At 51.4% G+C, this 21363-nt stretch overlaps 8 protein-coding genes across 8 annotated transcripts; 2 read left to right on the forward strand and 6 right to left on the reverse strand.

The window, feature by feature from the left end:
- Positions 1-21: 21 nt before the first annotated feature.
- ASPSYDRAFT_39863 (Gfo/Idh/MocA family protein) lies at positions 22-1633 on the reverse strand. The gene is made up of 5 exons (XM_040845971.1): positions 1539-1633; positions 1447-1472; positions 1152-1330; positions 758-1047; positions 22-656 (listed from the first exon to the last, which is right to left on the reverse strand). The coding sequence occupies exons 1-5, from the start codon at positions 1567-1569 to the stop codon at positions 157-159; spliced, it is 1026 nt and encodes a 341-aa protein (XP_040708869.1). The 5' UTR covers positions 1570-1633; the 3' UTR covers positions 22-156.
- A 427-nt stretch (positions 1634-2060) lies between these two features.
- Positions 2061-2961, reverse strand: ASPSYDRAFT_85045 (uncharacterized protein; the record flags this gene model as incomplete). Its single annotated transcript, XM_040851458.1, has 2 exons — positions 2061-2692; positions 2781-2961. 2 exons carry the CDS (start codon positions 2959-2961, stop codon positions 2061-2063), a joined length of 813 nt encoding a protein of 270 aa, XP_040708870.1.
- Positions 2962-3563: 602 nt separating this feature from the next.
- ASPSYDRAFT_142555 (MFS transporter) lies at positions 3564-5414 on the reverse strand (the record flags this gene model as incomplete). The annotated part of the gene is made up of 7 exons (XM_040841252.1): positions 3564-4094; positions 4149-4517; positions 4680-4888; positions 4951-4980; positions 5073-5130; positions 5194-5214; positions 5268-5414. The coding sequence occupies 7 exons, from the start codon at positions 5412-5414 to the stop codon at positions 3564-3566; spliced, it is 1365 nt and encodes a 454-aa protein (XP_040708871.1).
- An 873-nt stretch (positions 5415-6287) lies between these two features.
- ASPSYDRAFT_141060 (succinate:quinone oxidoreductase subunit C) lies at positions 6288-6725 on the reverse strand (the record flags this gene model as incomplete). Its single annotated transcript, XM_040841102.1, has 1 exon — positions 6288-6725. A coding segment is annotated over one exon (438 nt), but the record flags the coding sequence as incomplete, so codon positions are not given.
- Positions 6726-8224: 1499 nt separating this feature from the next.
- On the reverse strand, positions 8225-10017 carry ASPSYDRAFT_54435 (translation initiation factor 4B; the record flags this gene model as incomplete). Its single annotated transcript, XM_040848851.1, has 5 exons — positions 8225-9255; positions 9314-9595; positions 9658-9738; positions 9886-9930; positions 9987-10017. The coding sequence occupies 5 exons, from the start codon at positions 10015-10017 to the stop codon at positions 8225-8227; spliced, it is 1470 nt and encodes a 489-aa protein (XP_040708873.1).
- A 903-nt stretch (positions 10018-10920) lies between these two features.
- ASPSYDRAFT_141658 (glycoside hydrolase family 71 protein) lies at positions 10921-12378 on the reverse strand (the record flags this gene model as incomplete). The annotated part of the gene is made up of 4 exons (XM_040841172.1): positions 10921-11426; positions 11479-11610; positions 11660-12194; positions 12241-12378. The coding sequence occupies 4 exons, from the start codon at positions 12376-12378 to the stop codon at positions 10921-10923; spliced, it is 1311 nt and encodes a 436-aa protein (XP_040708874.1).
- A 3122-nt stretch (positions 12379-15500) lies between these two features.
- ASPSYDRAFT_39870 (uncharacterized protein) lies at positions 15501-18132 on the forward strand. Its single transcript, XM_040845972.1, has 3 exons — positions 15501-16702; positions 16757-17216; positions 17271-18132. The coding sequence occupies exons 1-3, from the start codon at positions 15924-15926 to the stop codon at positions 17862-17864; spliced, it is 1833 nt and encodes a 610-aa protein (XP_040708875.1). The 5' UTR covers positions 15501-15923; the 3' UTR covers positions 17865-18132.
- Positions 18133-18426: 294 nt separating this feature from the next.
- Positions 18427-21348, forward strand: ASPSYDRAFT_54438 (uncharacterized protein; the record flags this gene model as incomplete). Its single annotated transcript, XM_040848852.1, has 6 exons — positions 18427-18643; positions 18699-19327; positions 19377-19692; positions 19750-20238; positions 20296-20404; positions 20460-21348. 6 exons carry the CDS (start codon positions 18427-18429, stop codon positions 21346-21348), a joined length of 2649 nt encoding a protein of 882 aa, XP_040708876.1.
- Positions 21349-21363: the final 15 nt, after the last annotated feature.

A 21363-nucleotide genomic window follows, 5' to 3' on the forward strand; every position in this document is an offset into this window, starting at 1 on the left:
CGAGGGGAATGCGCTGTGTGCACGTGATAGGGTTAGTGGGCTCTGCCCTACTATGGTTCCAAAGTCAAGTTTTCAAATCGGGTTTAGACTGATATTCCCAAGCTAACCTGATTGAGAAAGTTTACACTTGCGTGGTTCTAGTCACTTGGTTAATGGTTACTGCAGCTTCAACGTCTTCCTCCCACCATCCTCACCACTCGTCACCAACATCTCCAAAATCTCCAGATCAGCCAATGCCTCCTCAGGCCGCAACTTATTATCCAAACCTCCATCAAGAATCGACGCCCCAAACGCCTCGACCTCCTCCTTCACACCCACACCCTCAAAGGGAATATCAGTCACGACACCACCAACCGTCAATTTGTCACCAATAAGAGTCACGACGCCCTTTTCACACGTAAATTCCAACAAGAAGTCCCTGAATTCAGACCCGAATGAGATATTGATTACCCCGGGAGCTCCAGATGCAGTCGTCGCAAGTGCATCGACTGTATCCATGGGCGGCAGATGTTCCTGTAACTGACTTGTCTGCGCGGTTACAGTCTTGAGACTGTTTGATCCGCGCCCGAGAATGAGTCGCAGGCCTGCGAGGAAGTGGATTCCGCCGTCTAGCACGAAACCACCTTGGTATTCGGGCGTTTTGCGCCAGGGTGTGTCTAGAACGCCAAGTTAACCCAACGTAAACCCCTCCAAAGTAGTAATTAAAACCGCCCAGTATAGCACAAGACGAATGGAAAGAAGAAGGGGAAGAACATACTATAATACTTCCCCTCAGTCCCAACGTTGACCCTTAACACGAGCCGAAACGTCTTCACGCCTCCGAGCTTCTGCACCTCCGCAGCGGTTTGAACCCACTTGCGGATAAAGCGGTAGTTTTCTGCGACACCCCAGAATGTCTTGGACTTGTCGACATTGGCGCCATTGTTGTACCAGGACAGTAAGTCCTGCGCCGTAGCTAGGTCCTTGGCGATTGGCTTCTCAGAGAGAACATGCTTGCCAGCGGCTAAGGCTTGCTTGATATATGCTGGCTGGGCGGGGATAGGGAGGCTGCATCGTATGTATCAGTACTTTATACTTCCTTCCTAGTTTTCATGGCACGTAAGGCCCAGCCAAACTTGTATTTGAGCCATGGGGTAAATATTATCACTTACGCCAAAATAACAGCCCCAATATCTTCTCGTTTTAGAAGGTCCGCGTAGGCCTTGCCAGGGCCAGAATCGTCCGAGTACAGCTCTACATTCTCGAGACCCTCGGCTAGACCCTGTGCGGATTTGAGCGAGCGCGAGTAGATTGCTTTAAGAGAGAAGGTGGGAGCTTCTTTGACCGCGGGCTGAGTCGGTCATAAAGGTTGTTAGCCTCGGTGTTTTTCCATTTTCTTCGTGAGATATGCACAGCTGAGTGTTCTGTGTAGTGTAACATTCAGTTACCAGATATAAGGTGACGTACAAGATGCCGCTCCTTGGCGAAGATTCCTGGTGTTATTGTTAGATTGATAACTTAACAGTCTGGCACAGCCAGGAAAACACAGAAATACTAACCGCTCCCGATTATGGCAACTCCAGTGGTCATTTTGATATGTAGTTTCCGAGTAAATAAAGAGTGAGTTGAGGACTCCTAGGCATTACAAAAAGGCAACAGCTACACCGGAGATTATGAGATATATATTGTCCGCGGGGGCTAGAGTGGGGTTCGATCCAACTATCCCGCCATCACCAATTTGGCAATTTCCGGCTACAATGACACGTTCAGCCGGTCTACAATTGTTTAAACAGTGGACAGATAAGATAATATCACGGTTGAAGTCTGCAGGATGTTGTAGGTATATAATCACACGCTCGCCATATAAACGCCTATCCAAAATATAACGTCATCCAAAAAGGAGAAAACAACCTGGTATCCATAACCATGCCATGCAAACAATCATAACTCGTTCGTGCCTATCGTATCCAAAATCCAATCTCAAAACAGGCAGAGAAAATCGGGGTATATGTAAGAACGGGTCCAAAAACAAACCAACTCCAGCCAAAAAAAAAAAAAAGAAGAAAGAAGGGCGTATAGGCCTATCCAACCAATGCCCTTATCCGCTCAACTCTCTCCATCGCTTTCTCTAGTCTCTCCAAGCGATTCCTCTTCTCAATATCCCGACGCTCCAAGACGGCGACACGTTCTTCTAACCGCGCCCGTGCCTTGCGCTCCTGCGCGACCATCTCGTTCGCCTGGCTGAAGAGCTGCACCGTCAGCTCTTCAAGCTCAGAGCTTGCTTGTGTAAGCTGCGTCTCCGCTGCCTTGCGGAGTTTTTGTTCCTCATTCAGTGCATTTTGGAGCTCGAGTGTCTCTTCGGTAGAAGGGCGGGGGGTAGGAGTGCGTGGAGAAGGCAGGGGCGATGTTTGCGCTTGCTGTAGTGGCGACGGTGGTGGTGGTGACTGCTGTGACTGTGGTTGAGAAGACGCTGTGCTTGGACGCCGGTATGGGAGGAGGGAGGCAAGGGATGAAAGGCGGCCTTGGGGTTGTTGTTGCGGCGGTGATTGCGAGTTTGGATTCAAGTTTGACTGTGAGATATCACCGCGCGAGGAAGTGGAACTCGAGGACATCAACGAGTCGTTTCTTTGAACTAAACTGGTCGGGGCAGCGGCTGGTTGGTTTTGGGCACGAAGTCGTCGCAGCTCCTCTTCGTACTCGGCCAGTTTCTCCGCTGGATCGCCGATGATGTTAGTTGGTGGATACATGGCATCACTGGAGGTAATTTTATAAGGCAAAAGGACGAGCGAGAGAGCACTTACTCATATGAGAAGCCTGGGAATTCAAGTAATGCACCTGTCCCTCCAAGTCCTTCACCCGCCGGCGCGTAAAGTCTGGCGGCGGTGGAGTGTCCGGCGCCTGGCCGCATGTTGGACATGTCTTCTCAAAAGACACTCCGACTAGTGTTGTAGACGCGAGAGCGGTGGTGGTGCTAGTCGCCATTATCGTCAAGCCATAAGAAAGTTAAGAATAGGAGGAAAATCCTGGAAATGCGGAGTGGACAGGTGGAAGTGGGAGGATTTAAGGAGTGGAAATAACAAAGAATCTGGAACACGGAATGATCCTTAATAACAACACTAATTATAGCCCCGGCGTCAAGTGAAGAACGGATCCAAGACCAACCAAATCAGGGGTGTCATCCTCGGAGATCTCCAGATATTTGGCGATCGGGATTGAGGCTGGGATTGTTTTTGGAGGATCGATGTGTCGGGCTTGCTGGGCATTTCGTCCTCCACAGCCCGCACGTGTGTATCCCCACCTGTTTTGGTATGGGGTCTGACTGGTCACCTTCTGTTCAACAATAGAAGTATTCTTCCTGTCCTTATAAACGCAAGGAGAATTGCAGGAACTATTTAGCACGCTGCATAGTTTATCGACGTTAGTCCCTTGTTGTGTCCAACCTCCGGCCGTGCCCCCCTGGGAACTCAGCTGTCCTTGCTTATATCTCCGCTTGATTTTGAACTCTTATTATCCAGCATTTTATCCCACTTTTCTTCTCCTACATACTTAGGGCAAGCCACCCCCTAAATTCACACCCAGCCTACCTACCTCCTCACTCCCTTCGCCGTGGCAACCAAAACCACCGCCGTCACCCCACTAACCACCGCCAACGTACTCACCATATACTTCCAGCCAACCCAATCCACCAAGCCCCCGGACACCAGCGGCCCCAGCACCTGCCCCCCCGACCAAGCCACATTAAACAAGCCGTACGCCTGCGCTGTGCCTCCCTTATCCCCAAAGATCCCAGGGCACTTCTTCTCCTTCTCCTCAACAGTGTGGCTGATCTCGACCATCAGGGAAACGGTTTTCAGAGCCGCGGCCAAGCCTGAAACGAACAAGAGCATGTAAAGAACGATCTGATCCCGCGTTGTGTTTTCAGTCACTACTTGCAGGAGTAAGAGGGCTGGGACGTCGAGAATGAATCCCATCCAGGCGATTCGGCGACTACCGTAACGATCGACTGCAGAGCCAATTATGGTTGAGAAGAAGGAGGGGACGAAGAGCGGGATGAAGCACAGGCCTATGCCCATGGGATCCATGTCGAATGTGGATCTGACGTAGAGAGGGAGGACCTGCGTTACTGTCAGCTTGAGGCATTAGCGGTTGGATTGGTGGGCGGTCAATACCGAGTCAAAAGAGGAATATGTCATGGCTTCAACGAGAGTGGCCTGGAGGACAACCAGGATTGTAAGCGAACCCATCAAGCGCACGATACCTGGCATTGAACGCCTGTTGGGGTTGGGCTGTTCGTCTGCGGTCTTTCCGTTCGACTGCTGCTGTGAACTATGCTCAGACTCCACTCCTTCGTACGAAGAGACGTATTCCGTAGCGGGGGCGATAAGTCGCTCAGTCTCTGCTTCTGCCTCTGTCCCTGCAATCTCAGACTGCACATCGATCCATTTCGCCGCAGTCTTCCGCTCAATCATAACCAGCCTCAGAACGATATCCACAACGATCAGCGCAATCGCCATCGCAAACACAGCATGGTATCCTGCCTTCGACAAGCTACCCTCAAAACAATTGTTAATTGCGAGTTCTCGCGAAACCGTAGGAAAGGACGAAACTTCAAGATGAACTTACACAATACCCCCAACAAAGGGGCCAACAACCGTCCCGACAGTCATAGCCATCGAAACAATCCCCATCGCCGTCCCAACCTGATCCTTTCCCATTGTATCAACAATAAGGGCCATGCCAACCGTCCAAACAACCGCACAAGAGAGACCCTGGAACGTGCGCGCAATTACCAATGCGGATACTCTGTGCGCAAACCAGAACATCACTGTCGATGCGGCCAGCGCAAATAAACCGATTAGGAAGGGCGCTTGGCGCGAGGAGCTCTTATCAGCAAAGTAGCCAAATATCGCTGGCCATGTTGTATTAGTATACTGGGTTGAAGCTCGGTGAAAGGTTGAGGGCCGGACTTACGAGAGCCAATGAAGATAGCGCCCCCGAAGGCTGCGAGGAGGATAGACATCCATTTTTGTACTGGTGATTTCCCGTTAAGACTGATTGGGGTGAGCTGATTTTGGGTTGGCGAAACAACGTACATTCGTCCTCTGGTATAGAGACCCGGGTCTGAAGCACCTCTGGGAGAATGGGAATTATCTGGACCGTCAGAGTTAGCCTCAGCAGAGAGCAGGGAAGTGCGGGGCCCATGATATGGCGTACCATTCCATATATGAAGACATCCTATCGAGATAATTAGCTATAGAAACACCGGATGGACACAGGAGGAGACACACCGTAAAAACAGCAATCGCCACCACCCAAGTGACGAACGCTTTCGAGGAGCGGAACTCGAAACCCCAGGGGATAGGTGTCGAATCTGTGAGTTCCCCTTCATGCTGCTGACAGGATCGACAAGATCCGGCCTGAGGCGGGCCCGTCATGACTCGGAGGGGCTGGCTTCACAACGACGTGAGGTAATGAAATACTGCACCCAACTGAGGTTCTGTCAAGGGAGTGAGGGAAATAGGGGAAAGAAGAACCATAAGGTTGCTAGCATATGCAAGGGAGCTGTAGAGCCGGGGCACTGGCTGGTGGTGGTTTATGATTGCTCCTGTTAGCTGGCGGATTGCATGATTTTTATGGACTGTCAACTGTGGAGGGAGGGGTTCGCATAAGCTCCAAGAAAAAAGAAACGAGCTCCAATCGACAGAAAATCCTTCCGATTAGATCGCCTTTTGATCCGCAATCTCCGTGCTTGGCGTGGATCTTACGGAGTATCTACAGGTGCCGAGTAAGCGATGAGCTGGAGGATTGTTATATTCTGGCGTAGTGGTGAACACTGATTGTTTCCCATGTGGTTGATTCTCTGCCGTGTTCGGACCCACACTGGTCATATATCAGGGAAGTGCCGCGGAACAAGCAGGGCAGCAGGAACGAGGTGGTAAATACAAAAATAACCTTCGACTTTTCCCGTATTTCTATTGTTTTCCTTTTGGGAGCTGTGCAGTCATGGCCGAGCAAGTCGTATGGCTTCTATGACCGAAATACGTAGAAACCGCTTTGCTGAATGTTTCTCGATTATTGTAATTCCATGCAACTTTTGAAGACCGATTCCTCAGACGCCAGAGTTTGTGGTCTTTCAAGACATGCGTTTTTCAATTGACGGAACATCCGGAGATCCCGATGGCCGCGCCAACTCCGCCCATGATGATCTGAGGGAGTTGAGTTGGAGATCGCATCCCAACCCTAGCAGTCTTTCGACGCAGAGTAGAAGCGAGTACCAACGGGCGAACCGGACAAGAGCTCCGCCAGCGTCACTGCACAGCTCGATCAACACCGGCAGGCTTCCACAAAGCCAACATAAAAGCAGCAACAACTGAAGCCCCAACAACCGTCCAGCCACTGACCGCAACCTGCTTATTCGTAAACATACTCCCGGTATCCCAAATCAAATGGCGAACGCCATTGAAGCTATGAAACGAAAACGGAAGCGCGACTGCGAACTTCAGCGCGAATTGGGATACAGGCGAGAGGCTGCCGAAGCTATTCACCAGAGACTCAGAACCGATATTCCATCCAGTCACTGTTGGAGAGAGGAGGTAAGCTGTTGCGTAAAGGTATAGACCGCCCGAGAGCGCGACTCCGGTTACGCGTGTCGCGATACTGACAATCCAGGTTATTTGGGGCTGGTAGATGGTTAAATGAGGGGAGACGGGGCGGTTGAGGCGCTGCTTTGCGAGGATAGACTGGGGACGCGTGAAGGGTGACTTGTTTAGATTAGAGGTAAATCTGATATTATATGGGGGAAGGACTATTAGCCAAGCTTGGTCTGGAGGCAGAGAGGATGTAGAGATGGCTCACCGTCTCGGGGACCAAATGGGCAGACGTGAATATTGATGAGAGACGCTGCCTCGACAAACCTGTGTATAGCGAGCTTGAATGGTCAACAGGTCAGCTAACGACTTTATATATGAGTATAGTACATACCGCAGCCCTGAAGCGGCCGAAGTTTGGTCGAGAACATTATGTAGGATGGTATGGATCGCAGAGTTGACAAGGGAGATCCTGGAAGGAAGAGGGCTCTTCATCTGTCGTTGGACGGTCCGACGCTGCGGCACGATCGGCGCTACCAATACCGAGAACTTGTGGTTACACAGGTGTGACTCGATTTGCCATCATGATCCTTGTTGGTGCAGTGACCGAATGCATACGTAGGTAGTCTCGGAATGTGAAATGCGAGCCAATCAATTCAGCTCCTGGAGAGAACCGCTCTGGTACAAAACCCTGTGCGGGAGTGCACTTCCCAACTACCAAATGCCAACATTATCAGCAGCTGCTTCACCTGGTGTCTATGAAGAGAAGGGTAGGAAGGTGAGTGCCATTTCAAAGTGACAGCTGCGACGAAATCCACTCAGATCAGGATTTCCCCGGACGACCCACATCCCGTCTTCCTTCGGTGCACGGACAATACAACATTGGATTTAATCTATGGACTGTTCTGAATTTCATACTGATCAAAGAATTCACACCGAGTCATACTACGTACAAGTAAAAAAGAAAAAATAGTAACAGTATCAAATTAACATATCGTGCTTCCTTCATTCTCTTTACGCATCATCTTGAGTCGTGATCCTATTCGCATCGCATGGCTGTCTCGTGAAGAGAACATCTCTGGTAGAAGAACAAGAAAAGGAGACTCCACACGCCCATCAGGACCCAAACAAGACAGAATTCGAGGGAGAGCGGGTAATTAAGAGAACTATTCACCTTCCTCCACTGGGAATACGCGGTAGCTTCTCCTCCACGTCGGTAAACGAGTTGGTGTAGAACAGGCCGAGACCGGTTCGGAAAATAGAAGAGAGAAGGAAAAGACGGCAGATAAACTTTTCGACATGCATGACAACGATACAAGATAGAGGGCTAGACATAAACATCATAGATCTAGCCGGCGCAAAGAAGAGATGCTGGAACAGGAACCAAAGAGAAACCTCAAGAGGTAAAGTTAAAAATAAGAGAAAAAAGAGGCAAGGGCGGTATGGTAGAGGTAAAATGAGAGACAGATGGCGACCAACGTAACCAAAAGTCACACCGGCAGTGCAAAGAACGAGTATACGGGTCTGATACTAGCACCGGCGCTTTAGATATGGCCAAAGGCTTGATGCGCATAGTAAAATCCCGGAAACGTGGTCTCCCTGCAGACAGTGTGATGCTTCGGTCGACTGATGGTGTTTCAAACGGGGTATCCATGAATCTATGCGAAGTTACGGCCACCACGGCGGTTGCTGCGCTGTTTTGAGCTCACAGTGCTCCAGCCTTCGTCGTCACCGCCCGCGTTCTCGGAGGTAGGTCCAGCCCTCCAGGAACCATTCGTCTTATCGTCGCCCTTTGTGGCCTCGGTAGTAGCAGTGGCGCCACCTTCAGCAGCCTGCTGTTCTGGATCCTGATCGGCGTTCATTCCACTCTCATCCTCACCGGCCCGCCGGAGGATCTCGAAGTTACCGCCGCCCCGGGGGGTCTCAGCCTGGTCCCTGCCATTGGGGTCCAAGGTAGACGCAGGCTTCTCGGATTTGGCCGCCTCCTTGGAAGCTCGCTGCTTTTCGGCCTTCTCAGCCTTTGCCTTTTCGTCTGCCTCCTTCTTCTGGCGCAGAGCAAGTTGACGCCGTTGCTCAACCTCCTTCTCTCTGGTAGCAGTGTCAATTGGCCGAGCACCACCGAAAATGCTGGACTTGGATTCCGTGTCGCCAGTGGGGCTAGCCGCAGCTTCCGGCACTGTTCGCTTCTGGAGATTCAGCTTCGGTCGTTGAGCAGGTGCAGGGGCAGGAGCAGCAGCGGCGGGAGTGGCTGCTGCAGGAGCGGGAGAGGGCGGGTTGCTAGGTTCCTTTGGCGCATCAGGTTTCATTCTGGCTCTCCATTGGTTATCCATTTCAGCGGCGGTGGGAGCGCGTTCTTGGAACTCGCGTCGGGGAGGTCGCGAGCCATCCTGAGAGCGTCCCTCACCCCAAGCAGGCGAGCGGGTTCTGAACGCGGGGCCTTCATTGCTGCGGGGACGGCCGCCCTCTCTGGCAGGTGGGGGAGAAAGAGGACCCTTGCGTTCCCAGTTCGAGAAGTCGCGGACCTTGCCGTCACTCTCGAAACCACCACGGCGGCGCGGCTCGCTGCCGGCGTCGGAAACATTGTCCATGTTGCGACCGAAAGAGGCGCGGTCAGGTACACGGCGCTGGGGAGCATCGGGAAGGGGACCTCTGCGAGTCCAGTCGAGTTCCTTCACATCACGCTCCTTGGCTGTGTAATTGTTAGTTTTTTCCGACAAAAATAAGCCTGGAGGGCCGGGGGGACATACGGGGCTCCGCAATGCTGATACGGATGGCTCGTCCCTGAAGGGTGGCACCAGAGAAGTCGAGAGCTTTCTTGAGACCATCGACAGTTTCAAATTCGACGTAACCGAAACCCTTGGGGCTCCTTGTCAATTTGTCCTCAACGATACGAACGTTCGTCACACCGCAATCCACGAACAGCTCCGAGATGTCGGCGTCAGTAGCATCGAAAGACAAGTTTCCAATGTGAGCGGTGTAAGGAGGCTCGGTAGGCAGCGGCAAGGGTTCTCTCATGGCAAAGCCGCGGTCTATTTCCACCCCACACAGTCAATATACATATGTCATTTTATGAAATCAGGGTAAGTCGTACCATTGAAGACGGGTCCACCGAAACCAGCAGAAGACGAAAGAGGGGGGCGGCGATCGCCTCCAAAGCTGGACTGAGCAGGGACTGTGATGTGTTAGGCAGCCGATATATGGCCATTGTACGGTGTGTGCGTGCGAGGGAGGGTGGTCGCTTACCAGCTACAAAATAAAAAATAAAAATCACGTTAGAAAAAGCCATCAAGCGTGGAAAAGCATGGTATGTAAAACTTACCAGGCATAGGCATGTCCTCCATCTCATCAGCCCAAGAGCCAAGGTCTGCGGTGGTTAGCCATGTCCGTGTGCGCGGGGAAGTGTCGATTTTCGGAGCGTACTATCATCAGCCAGGAAGTTCCCTAGGGACATCTTCTGGGCCTTCTGTTTGCCGGGCGCTATATGAATCCATCTGTTAGCATCCGGCGTCCAGCCTGCACACGGAGACAAGGCCACTGCGATAGCGAGTGGGCAATGGGAGGGGTCGAGACGAACCCATGATTGCGGTTGATTGAATCGGAACGCGCCACAAGGGACGACCTGCGCGCGCCTCAGACAGCTAGAATAGAAAGTAATAAAAAGAAACTCCCGACGAGGAAGTTCTGGGGTTGAGATTGAAGGTGGTGCAGGAGCTCCGCGGTTGAGCAGAGGGGAAAGTCGGAGGGTTAATGCGTGAGGATAAAATTTAGTGATGACGCTAGAAAAGTCAGCCTCCAAAAAGTGAAAAGTGTTGGTGCGCCTCGACTCTCGACCCGGACTGGAACCCGACCGAACATTTTGAACCTGGCCTGAACCCCAGGGCTTCCCCCAGCTCCGCCTATCACATTGCGCCTGCTGCTCCCCCGCTAGTCTATTCTGCACTTCTACATGGGCCTCACTTTCACTATTCCTCCCATTTTCCTCCCTGTTCTTCACAAAGACCCCAAAGTTTGCTCGTCTGAAGAAGCGGGCGGAGACGCTGTCACAGCTCTGATTGGCCGGTCGCTGTGACCACGTGACTGATTGGTGCCCTGATTCTCAGGAACCAAACTGTTCATTCTTCACGTCTACCGCATACCATCGCATACCACCGGAGGTGAGGAGGAGACTGGTCAGACTATGAACAGGTAATAACACCTCCATTGTATATTGTATGTTATTGTTAATGGTGAAGAAGGGGGTGATAACAAGAGAAAATCAACAGCCACTATTGTGGAGAATGTCAGTTTTGCGCTGAATCACTATCTGGCTACTATTCCAACGAGTCCATCCTGAAAATCGGACAAACTTCCCAGCCTACGCACTAAACGACCCAGCATAGACGTTGAAATTATAATAATCACAGCGGTCCTGGATATCCAGCCCACCGTCACCACCTAGGATCTTCTTACCATTGCGACTAACAGAGAAAGATTGTGCACCAACACCCATGGTAAAGTTGGTCGTCACAATTCCTGCATCGACCTGCACATCAACCGCCTGCCGGGTGCCACTAGTGACAGTCAGCGTGGCCGGCTCGGTGAGCAAAGTGGTGACAAAGACGCTATCAGAGAGCAAGTTGATGCCCCTGGGCGGACCCAATGGATCCTTCGAGCAGGTAACGTCCTTGGGCGTCGGCCTGTACCAGTAAACGAGCTGGTCAGACTCGACGGTGGGCTTCTTCTCGCCGGCCTTGTATGCAGCGATGTAGGGCTTAGAGAGGATACGCCAGGCGTCGTGGGGGAAACCTTTTGCCCACTGCGCAGAGCCGTCGTCGGAGTGGTTCTCTGAGTAGGGGCCGATGTAGTGGGATTCGCCGTAGTCTACCAACCGTTATTTCTCTGCTCTTTGAGTGTGTTTGTAGAGACAGCGTACCGTTCCAGGAGATAATCTCGATTAGCTGCGGCTGCATCTCGAGCATTTGCTCCCAGCGGAGATGCGGAAGGTCTTCGCAGATGAAGACCCAGTTCTTGGTGTTGAAGTGGGTTGAAAACCATGGTGAGACAGCTATTTCGTTAGAAGCGTGAGATCAACGGAAAGAGACTGGGCAGCTTACGAGCCATGTACACCTGGTCCTTGATTTTGAGATTCCGAATGAATCTATCGTCCCAAATCGTCGTCATCGGACCCTTGATAATACTATTTCCCCCATCCGTCGGCCACGCATACCACGAGAAAGCACCATCGATATCGGTATTGGCATTACTCGCCCAATTCGGGTCCTGCAGATTCGGGACGGCGAATATGGGATGATCCACGGCATTCTTGACCGGGCCCCAGTTGAAACTGTCCCCGACAAAGGTGCTCACCAGTGCCGCGCCATTATACTGGAACTGGCCCGGGTGAGAGGCATATTTCTGCATAATCGAGGTGATCCTCGCCGTGTCGCCGTTCGACCAGTAGGCAAAGTCAAAGGAGATAAACACTTTGAAGTCAACTGCCTCGGCGGCCTCATATGCGTATGCCAGTTGCTTGTCGGTGTAGGAGTCGATACTGGCGCAGTTGAGAGCAAACGCGTCGATACCGATTTCTTTGGCGAGCTCCATGTCTTCTTTCCAGTTGTTGACTGTGTAATTTTCGACGATGCCGACCTGACCGTGTTAGACAAGGGCTGAGTAGCTGAACGGGTCAACCTACCATGAAATGTGCCGTGACGTATTTGTTTGCGGCCTCACGAGTAGCGAGCTGGGTACTGCCACTTGGCAATGAAAGGGCTGGCAGAGCATTGGCTATAACAGCCAGTACTGAGACGCAGTGGTGAAAGATGCTCTTCATGGCGGGCTAGGGCTGTCTGCAGGTATCCGGCCTGGAGGTGTAGAAGGATGATGCGTGAGAATCAACATGATGTGGAAATTGAAGCTCACTATATAGACACAATCATGTCTGCAACGGACACCCAGGGGTAAGATTGAATGAATCGCTTGGTGTTCGGCGAAAATGGTCGCTCAAAAGTCGCGCCGCCTGACCTGCAGGGGTCATATCCGGATATACAAGAGCGACGCGGCATTGTACGCATTTTCCATGGTGAACCGGCTTTTATCCGTCCATAGTGCGAGATAGAGCGAAAAATATGCCTTTAGTATTGGTTTTATTTTGTGCTCAGACTCCACTTTACCCCCGGTTTCGTGGGGTACAGAACCGGGGAAGCCCAGGTACCTGACTATCTATACAGTTCTTCGCATATAACATATACTGCAGCTCACATCTACGGTCATGCTATACTTGTGTTATTATATGACAGCAGTCGGAAATCCACCAGAGACAGTGAAGAAACGATGGTTTCTTTTGTCCAAATGCGTATCTAAGAGACTAACTCGTTGGATGAGAAAGACGCAAAGACCAAGGAAATAGACTTGAAAGTCTCAAATACAACCACCCCTACCCTAGCGACTAATTATGAGCAAGTGGCTTGTCCTATGAGCTCTGGGAACCGGGCTACGGATGTATAGGAAGCTTGGGGGCCATGCTCTGCTCCAGCTCCGGCAAGATATTATGTGAGAAGACATGGCTGGCAAACGAGATCGTCTCATCCTCCATATCAAGCATGGTCCATATTTCCACCGGCACCGTTACCAACACCACAAGCTCGAGCTCTTAGATACCTATTCAATTTTCACGTCGGCCGTCACGATATCCCGGGGCAAACGGGTGGAGAGCCGCTCCCTCCAGGCCTCAAGGTCCAGCTTGTTGTCTTTCAGGTGGGCGGTAAGGAGCACCCTATGCTGGGTCTTGGTCCGCTAATGTATGGATGTCTCCCGGCTGAGTGGCATCAAATTAATGCTTGGAGATCCTGGTTTCAGGATATGAACGAGGCATGCGGTCACTTGACTTTGGTAGGCGCGCCGGAAAGAATCGAGGAAATCCCGCCATCCCACTTGAAGGGCACGTATATTCCCACGACTGTCCGCTTGCCCACTGTGATGTCCGTACGTCACTTCCTGATATACCATGCAGCCAGAGAAACNTACCCGAAGTACCACTTGTCATCTACCATGCCATGAGAGCTAGCATGGCCAGAGTAAATGTATATTCGAAGGGCGCGCTCCCCCTTATGATCCCGAGTCCAAACGACAAGCTTCTTCCGCGCTATCAGGTCTAACTGGACAAGGCGAGAAAATAAATACCTTATTCGCGATTTCGGTATGCTTTGCAGATTTGGACGTCTTTGCCTGTTTTGCAGACGACAACAGCTCTTCAAAATGCTTTTCCTTAACGACTTTGCATCCTTCATGGTGTGCAAGCTTATTCTATAAAGGAATGATTATTCTGTTCCAGTAGAACTTAGTTTCAGTAGTATTCCGATGGCGTTCGACATCAATGTAGAGCTCGATCTGGATGGCAAGGTTAATGTACACGCCTAGTTTCATTGGCCCGTGGTGCAATTGGAGCTGGAAGGGGTATAACATACTCTCAAGATATCATTGGGCAATGGAGTCACTTTTCTGGAAGTTCAGCACATCTTTCATGAACACAAAAACTTCAAAAAAGGCCGACAGAAAAAAACCCTTCGTGAAGAACCTGGAAAGTTCTTCCTTAAGGCCTTCGTGATGAAGGAAGGGATGTTTGCAGGGCTTTGTCGAGTTTAGATGCGAATGCCTGCAATGTTTTCCCGTTTTCACGACCCGGAATCCATCTTTCTAGTGTTTTGGCGAGGTGAGCGGCGAGGAAGGTAGTAAAATCGAGAAATGTTGGCAGATCATGTACGGAGATCCCGCCACAGACAAGTTCGATGTGTTATGGCAAATCTACAGGTATGCCTACCAGGCTCTTACCATGACACGCTAGACCTCGGCGGTAGTACTTCCCACTTCTTATATCCCAACCATCGTACCTTCCCGGTAAATGAAACGCCTGGTGACTTAACCAGGAAAGCGCGATCCTTTCTAGCTTACCCTGTGAACCATCGCACCTTCCGTGTGTGCTAACTCCAATATTTTGCTCTCAATTGGAAAGAGCAATCTCCATCGCTCTTTCCGAGTATAATTGGGCCTCACCGAGAAAGTCCAGCCGAGCTGAGGTGAGTCGTCACTCCAACCACGTTTATCGTTCTAAATGTCACCCAATCAACAAACAGCAACGAGAGCCGAGCATGAAGATGAAACAGGAACAGAAAAACGAGACGAAACTGTTGGTAGGAGGACATGTCTAGTGCTGACACTGATCGATCCTGGGCTGGGATGTTTAATTAGTGATCAAGTACCAACCAGCCGTAGTTGAGTGAAGTTCTGCCCCCGAGACCGCGAGTGGGAACGGAGATAGGGAGCGGAAGAAGCCGAGATGCCATCGGCTGCAACCACAAGGAGGGGAAACAACACGCTACCAAACCCTGAGAGTCTGAGAGAGGACTTGGAACATTGGTGGTGCCCATGTCATTTATTCTTCTGATATACCGCTGGAGACGGATATCTACACTCACTGCGGCCACGAAGAAATAAGCAAGGTAGTGCCATCAATCTTGGTATAGATGGAAGGAGAAAATGGACACCAGGCCAAGCGACGATGAGCAAGACATTATCCTGGCTTGTATGCAGTAAGCCTCTTTAGGATCGTCGTTGGCTGTCATTGTTGCTTGCCGCTAGTACCATCCTGACACTGAGTTAGATTCATCCATGGTGTCACTAGACGCCACCGGCGCTGAGAAGCCCTCGGTTACAACTCAAGACACATGCCAACCTAAATTCAGAAGAAGAAAGCGAGATCCTTCCATGTCTTTCTAGAGAGTTTCTAGAGCCATGACGACGAGGTAAGCGTCATTCTCATCTTTTCCTGCGGACGATGCTCATGGGATTCCTGACAGTTACCCCAAGAGTCACTAGCCCTGCGTTTTCAGACAAGCATGGCCCTGTATATCTCCATGTCCCTATTGGGCCAGTCTTAGCTTGGTGATCAGGCTGCAGAAAATCTGGAGATGACCCGCCGAATCTCGGGGATGACGCACTTTTAGGGACTAAGAGCCGGCGTGCGGTTGCACGCACGCGAGATGAGAAAGTTCAGACGGCGTGCCCGGGAAATTCTCTGCTTTCCCAGTTGCTCCGTCTCCATACCCCGCTTCCTTGGCTGTCAGAGGGTTGACGGTCCTGGTGGATGCTGATGCCGGACCCCGGACGATCAGCAGTGCGCTATATGCAACCCTCCACACCGTACTGTGGCGCTGGGGGTACGAGCGAGAGACTAGACCACCCTGGTGTCTTCGGTATGGCGAGGTCATTGCTATTAGTGCACTGGTATCCCTCCTTGCGGGGATTGTCGTGGTTGAGATCATGGACAGGATCTCCATCTCCAGCTTCCCATTCACTGCTTGAAGTTGTACTTATTTCATCATGCCTCTTACTCTCCCCTGCGATGCGTGCTCGTTTAGACGAGTGAAATGCGATGGCAAGAATCCGTGTAGCACCTGTCTGCGTCGGGAGCAGTCGTGCACCTATCTCAAGGTCCGAAAACGACGCGGTCCGAAAGGGCCCCGCAGGTCAACGAACGCCAGAGTCCAGGCCATGCAGAAGAACCTGGGAATTGAGAAGAGCTGCTCCATGCGAGGGTGCTCTCTACCAGCGTCTGACGATACTCCCACATCGCCGGAGTCGAGCGATGTTCCCCTGCCTTCCCCTGTCCGCCGACGCATCCCGCTGTGTACTTACTACACCTACATCGATATTTTCCGCAGTCAACTTTACACCGTGTGGCCTATTGTATCCACCAACAAACTAAAATCCCAATTGAGAGATATTGAGAACACCGAGTCCTACGCCCTGGCTGCGGCTCTCTGCGCGGCGACGCTGGCCCAGCTGCGTCTGCCAGGCCATAGTCAGGCACAGGAACAGTCCGCCGTTACCTCGAGCGACTTTGTACGCGAGTGCGTTCGATTTCGGAATGACTATAACCATCAGAGTAGTCCTAGTCTGGAGTCCCTTCTCATGTCTTTGTTTTTACACATGTACTACGCCAATGTAGACCAGATCGCCCTCGCCACGTTTGCGCTGCGTGATGCCATTACCCACGCACACCTCCTTAATCTTGGGAATGGGCAGCAGTTCAAGAATTGCCATATCGAAGAGTGGCAGCTCAGGCTTCGTGTCTACTGGATTCTCCTGGTCACAGAACGGTAAGCACCTGGACAAATATCCTCTTACTACAGAGTCATCGCTAAGCCTCGCAGTACTTTTTGCATGCAGCATGACCTCCCTACAACGCTACAGACGATAGAAGAATTACCCGTACCGGTCGACGATGGCGACTCCGATCCAGCATTACTGACCGGTTTCTGCAGTCTTGTCCGACTCTTCACACGAATCGACGGGCCTCTGATACAAGAAGCGCAAATATCATCTTTACATCCAGCATACTCACGAGCCAGAATCGCAGATATCCAAGAGGCCCTTCAAACTGGAGCAACCAAAGATCCCAGCATTGATGAAGTCCAGCGCGTGGACATTTGGATAACCTTAGCATGGCTGAGTTCCTTGCTCTGGCAGTACTCGGCGTCACATTTCATGCTCACATCCGAGCTTTCCAATGAGTTCTTCGCCCCAAGCTATCCGTTTACTATTGCGAGAAGCTTTCTCTCGTTGGTATGCGACGCATCGCTCGACTCAGTCCGGCCTCATGGGTATGGAATGGTAGGTTTTCGTGGGTTCTCCCATTTGTGACAAAGCTGACAGGGATAAATTCAGGAAATCAAGCTGTTTCAACTGGCGAATTCGTTATTAGATGTCCTTGTATATGTTCCTTCTTTAACCGCGCCATACGATGCCTCTGACTGGGGCCCCCGACATGCAGTAGTAGCATTGGAGCACTTACTGGATACCACCGCTGGAGGGAAGTCTGAAAGGCTGGATAGGCTCCATGATCGCATGGCAGAGCTCAATTTTACACCGACTCCACGGAGACCTTTGCTGGAGAGTGAATGGGATGAGGGTTTCCAAGATCTCGAAGAATCGTCTGCTGTTTACGAAATACCAGGCGCCCACAAAGTGGATGAGGATTCGAGCTGTAAACCAGGATTCCAGTGTTCCGGAGGTGAAGTGAAAGAAGAAGACATATTGCAAATGACTGAAAGAGATGTTGGATTCTCTGCCCTTTTCCCTGATGTTGGCATTGGCATTGTTTCTCTCCTTCCATGGTCCGGTGACGGAGACGACCTTCAGGATCTTGGACAGGGAGAGATTTCATATGGATTTCCCGCTGACATTTTTGCTCTGGAATCCCATATACCCCCGGTTCCAGCCCACCCAGCGGGGCTTTCATCCGCTGCTTTCGAAACCTGACTGGATGGTGATGACAACGCCCGCAGAGAAGGACCGGCGTCGGTGCACTCTGATAGATTTCATTGCTTGAATATGTCCGCACTACTGTTCCATTCAAATCAACTGTATGGTTACCTCTAAGTACTCAGTTCCATGGAATGGAGCTTCCCCCAAATCACGTCTGCACAGAGCGTAAGCAAGACGCGGTTCTTCCTCGCCGAAATTCTCGCTCCATGCTATATCAAAGAAACACAACCAATGAAACACGACTCTCGTATATTGTGTTCCAGGGTACCAGAAATACATCCCAGTAGCGGACCAAGCTCAATCCTTTTTTACTCTAGACATTAACGTACTGGGAGCACGCAAGGAGAGATGCTTGGCCTAAGCACAGACTGCCAATCCCGCGTGGCTACAGTCACATCTGGAAGGTCGTCAAACCGTTGGGGGATAGGAAGATACATTGCGACGGGAATTTGGGCGAGATGCTCCCTTCCGTTGATCCGAATCTCTGTATAAAAGCTCATTAGATGGCGTTTCATTTGCTTCTGGAGTGTAAGTCTCGTCGAGCTCATATATGAAGATGGCGGCAATTGCAATACTTCTTCTATGGCCTCTCCTAGCCTTGGCTGAGGAATTGTGCACCCCGTCGCCTGTGCGAAAGTGTCCCGGATATAGGGCTGAGAATGTTGAAGAGCGAGCTCATGGGTTGACGGCGGATTTGACGCTTGCTGGCGAACCGTGCAATTTCTACGGGACCGACATTGAGCACTTGAGACTTGAGGTTGAATACCAGACCGGTGAGCTAGTTTAAGAACTGGAAGGGTGTATCGGGGTCCCTGACAGTGTATACAGACACAAGGCTGCATGTCATCATCTACGACGCCGATAAAAACGTCTACCAGGTGCCTGAGTCGGTCTTCCCCAGACCTGCCAGCAGACAAGGGGACCACCACGATGAAAGTTCTCCAGAGATCAGGTTCTCGTTCGAAGAGTACCCTTTCTCATTTTCTGTTTCACGGGTCAGCAACGGGGAAACTCTATTCAACTCCAGCTCGTCCGACCACAACCTAGTCTTCGAATCACAATACGTTAATCTCCGTACTTCTCTCCCACAGAGTCCAAATTTGTATGGACTCGGAGAACACAGTGACCCCTTTCGGCTGAATACGACAAACTATACCCGGACACTTTGGAATAGAGACGCGTATATGATTCCGGCAGGGACTAATCTCTACGGCACGCACCCACTATATCTCGACCACCGCGGCGAGACTGGGACGCATGGCGTATTCCTACTGAACTCGAATGGGATGGACATAAGAATTGACAAGGACGCCGATGGCAGCCAGTTCCTAGAATATAATATTCTAGGTGGCGTCCTTGACTTCAACTTCCTGGCCGGCCCTAGCCCAACGGACGTGAGCGTGCAGTACGCAGAGGTTGCTGGATTGCCAGCTATGGTGCCATACTGGGGTTTTGGAGTAAGCAAACTTTCGAAAGAGCTATCAGAATACTAATCAATACTGGCAGTTCCACCAATGTCGTTACGGCTACCGGGACATATTCGAAGTTGCGGCGGTTGTCTACAACTACAGCAAAGCCGGCATTCCCTTGGAGACAATGTGGACTGATATCGACTACATGGACCACCGCAAGGTCTTCACGCTAGACCAACTGCGTTTCCCCCTTCACAACGTGCGCGCCTTGGTGGATTATCTTCATAAGCGCGATCAGCATTACATCGTCATGGTTGATCCTGCGGTGGCTCATGCGAACGATTCCGCGTTCCAGCGTGGCCTGCAGAGGAATGTGTTCATGCGAAACCAGGATGGTTCATTGTATGAAGGTACTGACTGGCCGTGTTCCATTATGCATAGTACATGAACTGATTTTGTCCTTACAGGCGCTGTCTGGCCCGGTCCAACTGTCTTCCCCGACTGGTTCCATCCTAATGCTTCAGACTACTGGATCAACGAGTTTGCTCTGTTCTTCGACGCCGAGACCGGGGTAGACATCGATGCCTTATGGATTGACATGAATGAGGCCGCGAACTTCTGCGACTGGCCCTGCTCTGATCCTGTTGCATATGCACAGGACAATAACTTGCCCCCTGATCCACCGCCTGTTAGACCGAACCCGAGCAGTCTTCCTGGATTCCCGGCATGGTTTCAGTCTGGAAATAGAGATAAAAGATATACCCAGACCGCTAGGCGTCAGAGTCAGCAGCTGCCTGGAAATGGGACCATGCTGGGCCTTCGCGGCCGCGAGTTGATTGATCCGCCGTATAAAATTGCCAATGCAGCAGGCTCGCTGAGCAACAAGACTATGAATACGGATTTGATTCATGCGAATGGCCTCGCGGAATATGACACTCACAATTTATACGGAACCAGTACGTTATATTTATTCTTTCCAACCGAACCAGGAATGCTAACAGCGCCCCTTTCAGTGATGAGCTCCCTCTCCCGAGAAGCCATGCTACATAGACGGCCAGAGAAGAGACCTCTGGTGATTACACGCAGCACCTTTGCTGGTGCAGGGTCGCATGTTGCTCATTGGTATGAAACCTAGGATCAAGTACACACACAATCTTAACCCAGCTAACCCTGCCAGGCTCGGCGACACCGTCAGCAGCTGGGAAAAGTACCGCATCTCGATTGCACAAATGCTATCCTTCGCATCCCTATTCCAAATGCCCATGGTAGGAAGCGACGCCTGCGGGTTCACCGGAAACACAACCGAGCAGCTCTGCGCGCGCTGGGCAATGCTGGGCGCCTTCAACCCGCTGTACCGGAACCACAACGAGTACGGGATGATCAGCCAGGAGTTCTACCGGTGGGAATCCGTGGCTGAGGCGGCGCGACGGGCAATTGCCATTCGGTACCAGCTGCTTGACTATCTGTATACGGCGTTTCATCGGCAGACGAAGACGGGGGAGCCGTTCTTGCTGCCGCTGTTCTTTTTGTACCCTGGTGATAAGGCGGCGTTTGGGCTGGATTTGCAGTTCTTTTATGGGAGGGGACTGCTTGTTAGTCCTGTTACTGAGGAGGGGAGTACGGAGGTTGATGTCTTTTATGACTGGTATACTGGGGATATGGTGAGGGGGAAGGGCGAAGTGGTGAGGCTGACTGGGGTTGGGTATACGGATATCCCACTGCATGTGCGAGGGGGCAACATCATCCCGGTGAGGGCGGAAAGTGCGAATACGACGACGGAATTGAGGAGGCAGAATTTTAAGCTGGTTGTTGCACCGGGGCTAAATGGGAGAGCCGAGGGTGAGTTGTATCTGGATGATGGCGAGTCATTGCACCAACCGGCTACGCTTGACGTGACATTCGTTTACGAGGACGGCCGGTTGAGCCTTGATGGAGAGTTTACTCTCGAAACGAATTTGCGGATTGAAGCAGTTACTATTCTTGGAGGTGCAGAGAGGGCTGATCCAATTCTTGTTAATTTGCCCCTGACAGGCCCTGGGAGTGTTGATCTGAATAGCTTCAACTAGGGCTACATCATCCAA

This window comes from Aspergillus sydowii, assembly GCF_001890705.1.
Source record: "Aspergillus sydowii CBS 593.65 unplaced genomic scaffold ASPSYscaffold_1, whole genome shotgun sequence".
Classification (NCBI taxonomy): domain Eukaryota; kingdom Fungi; phylum Ascomycota; class Eurotiomycetes; order Eurotiales; family Aspergillaceae; genus Aspergillus; species Aspergillus sydowii.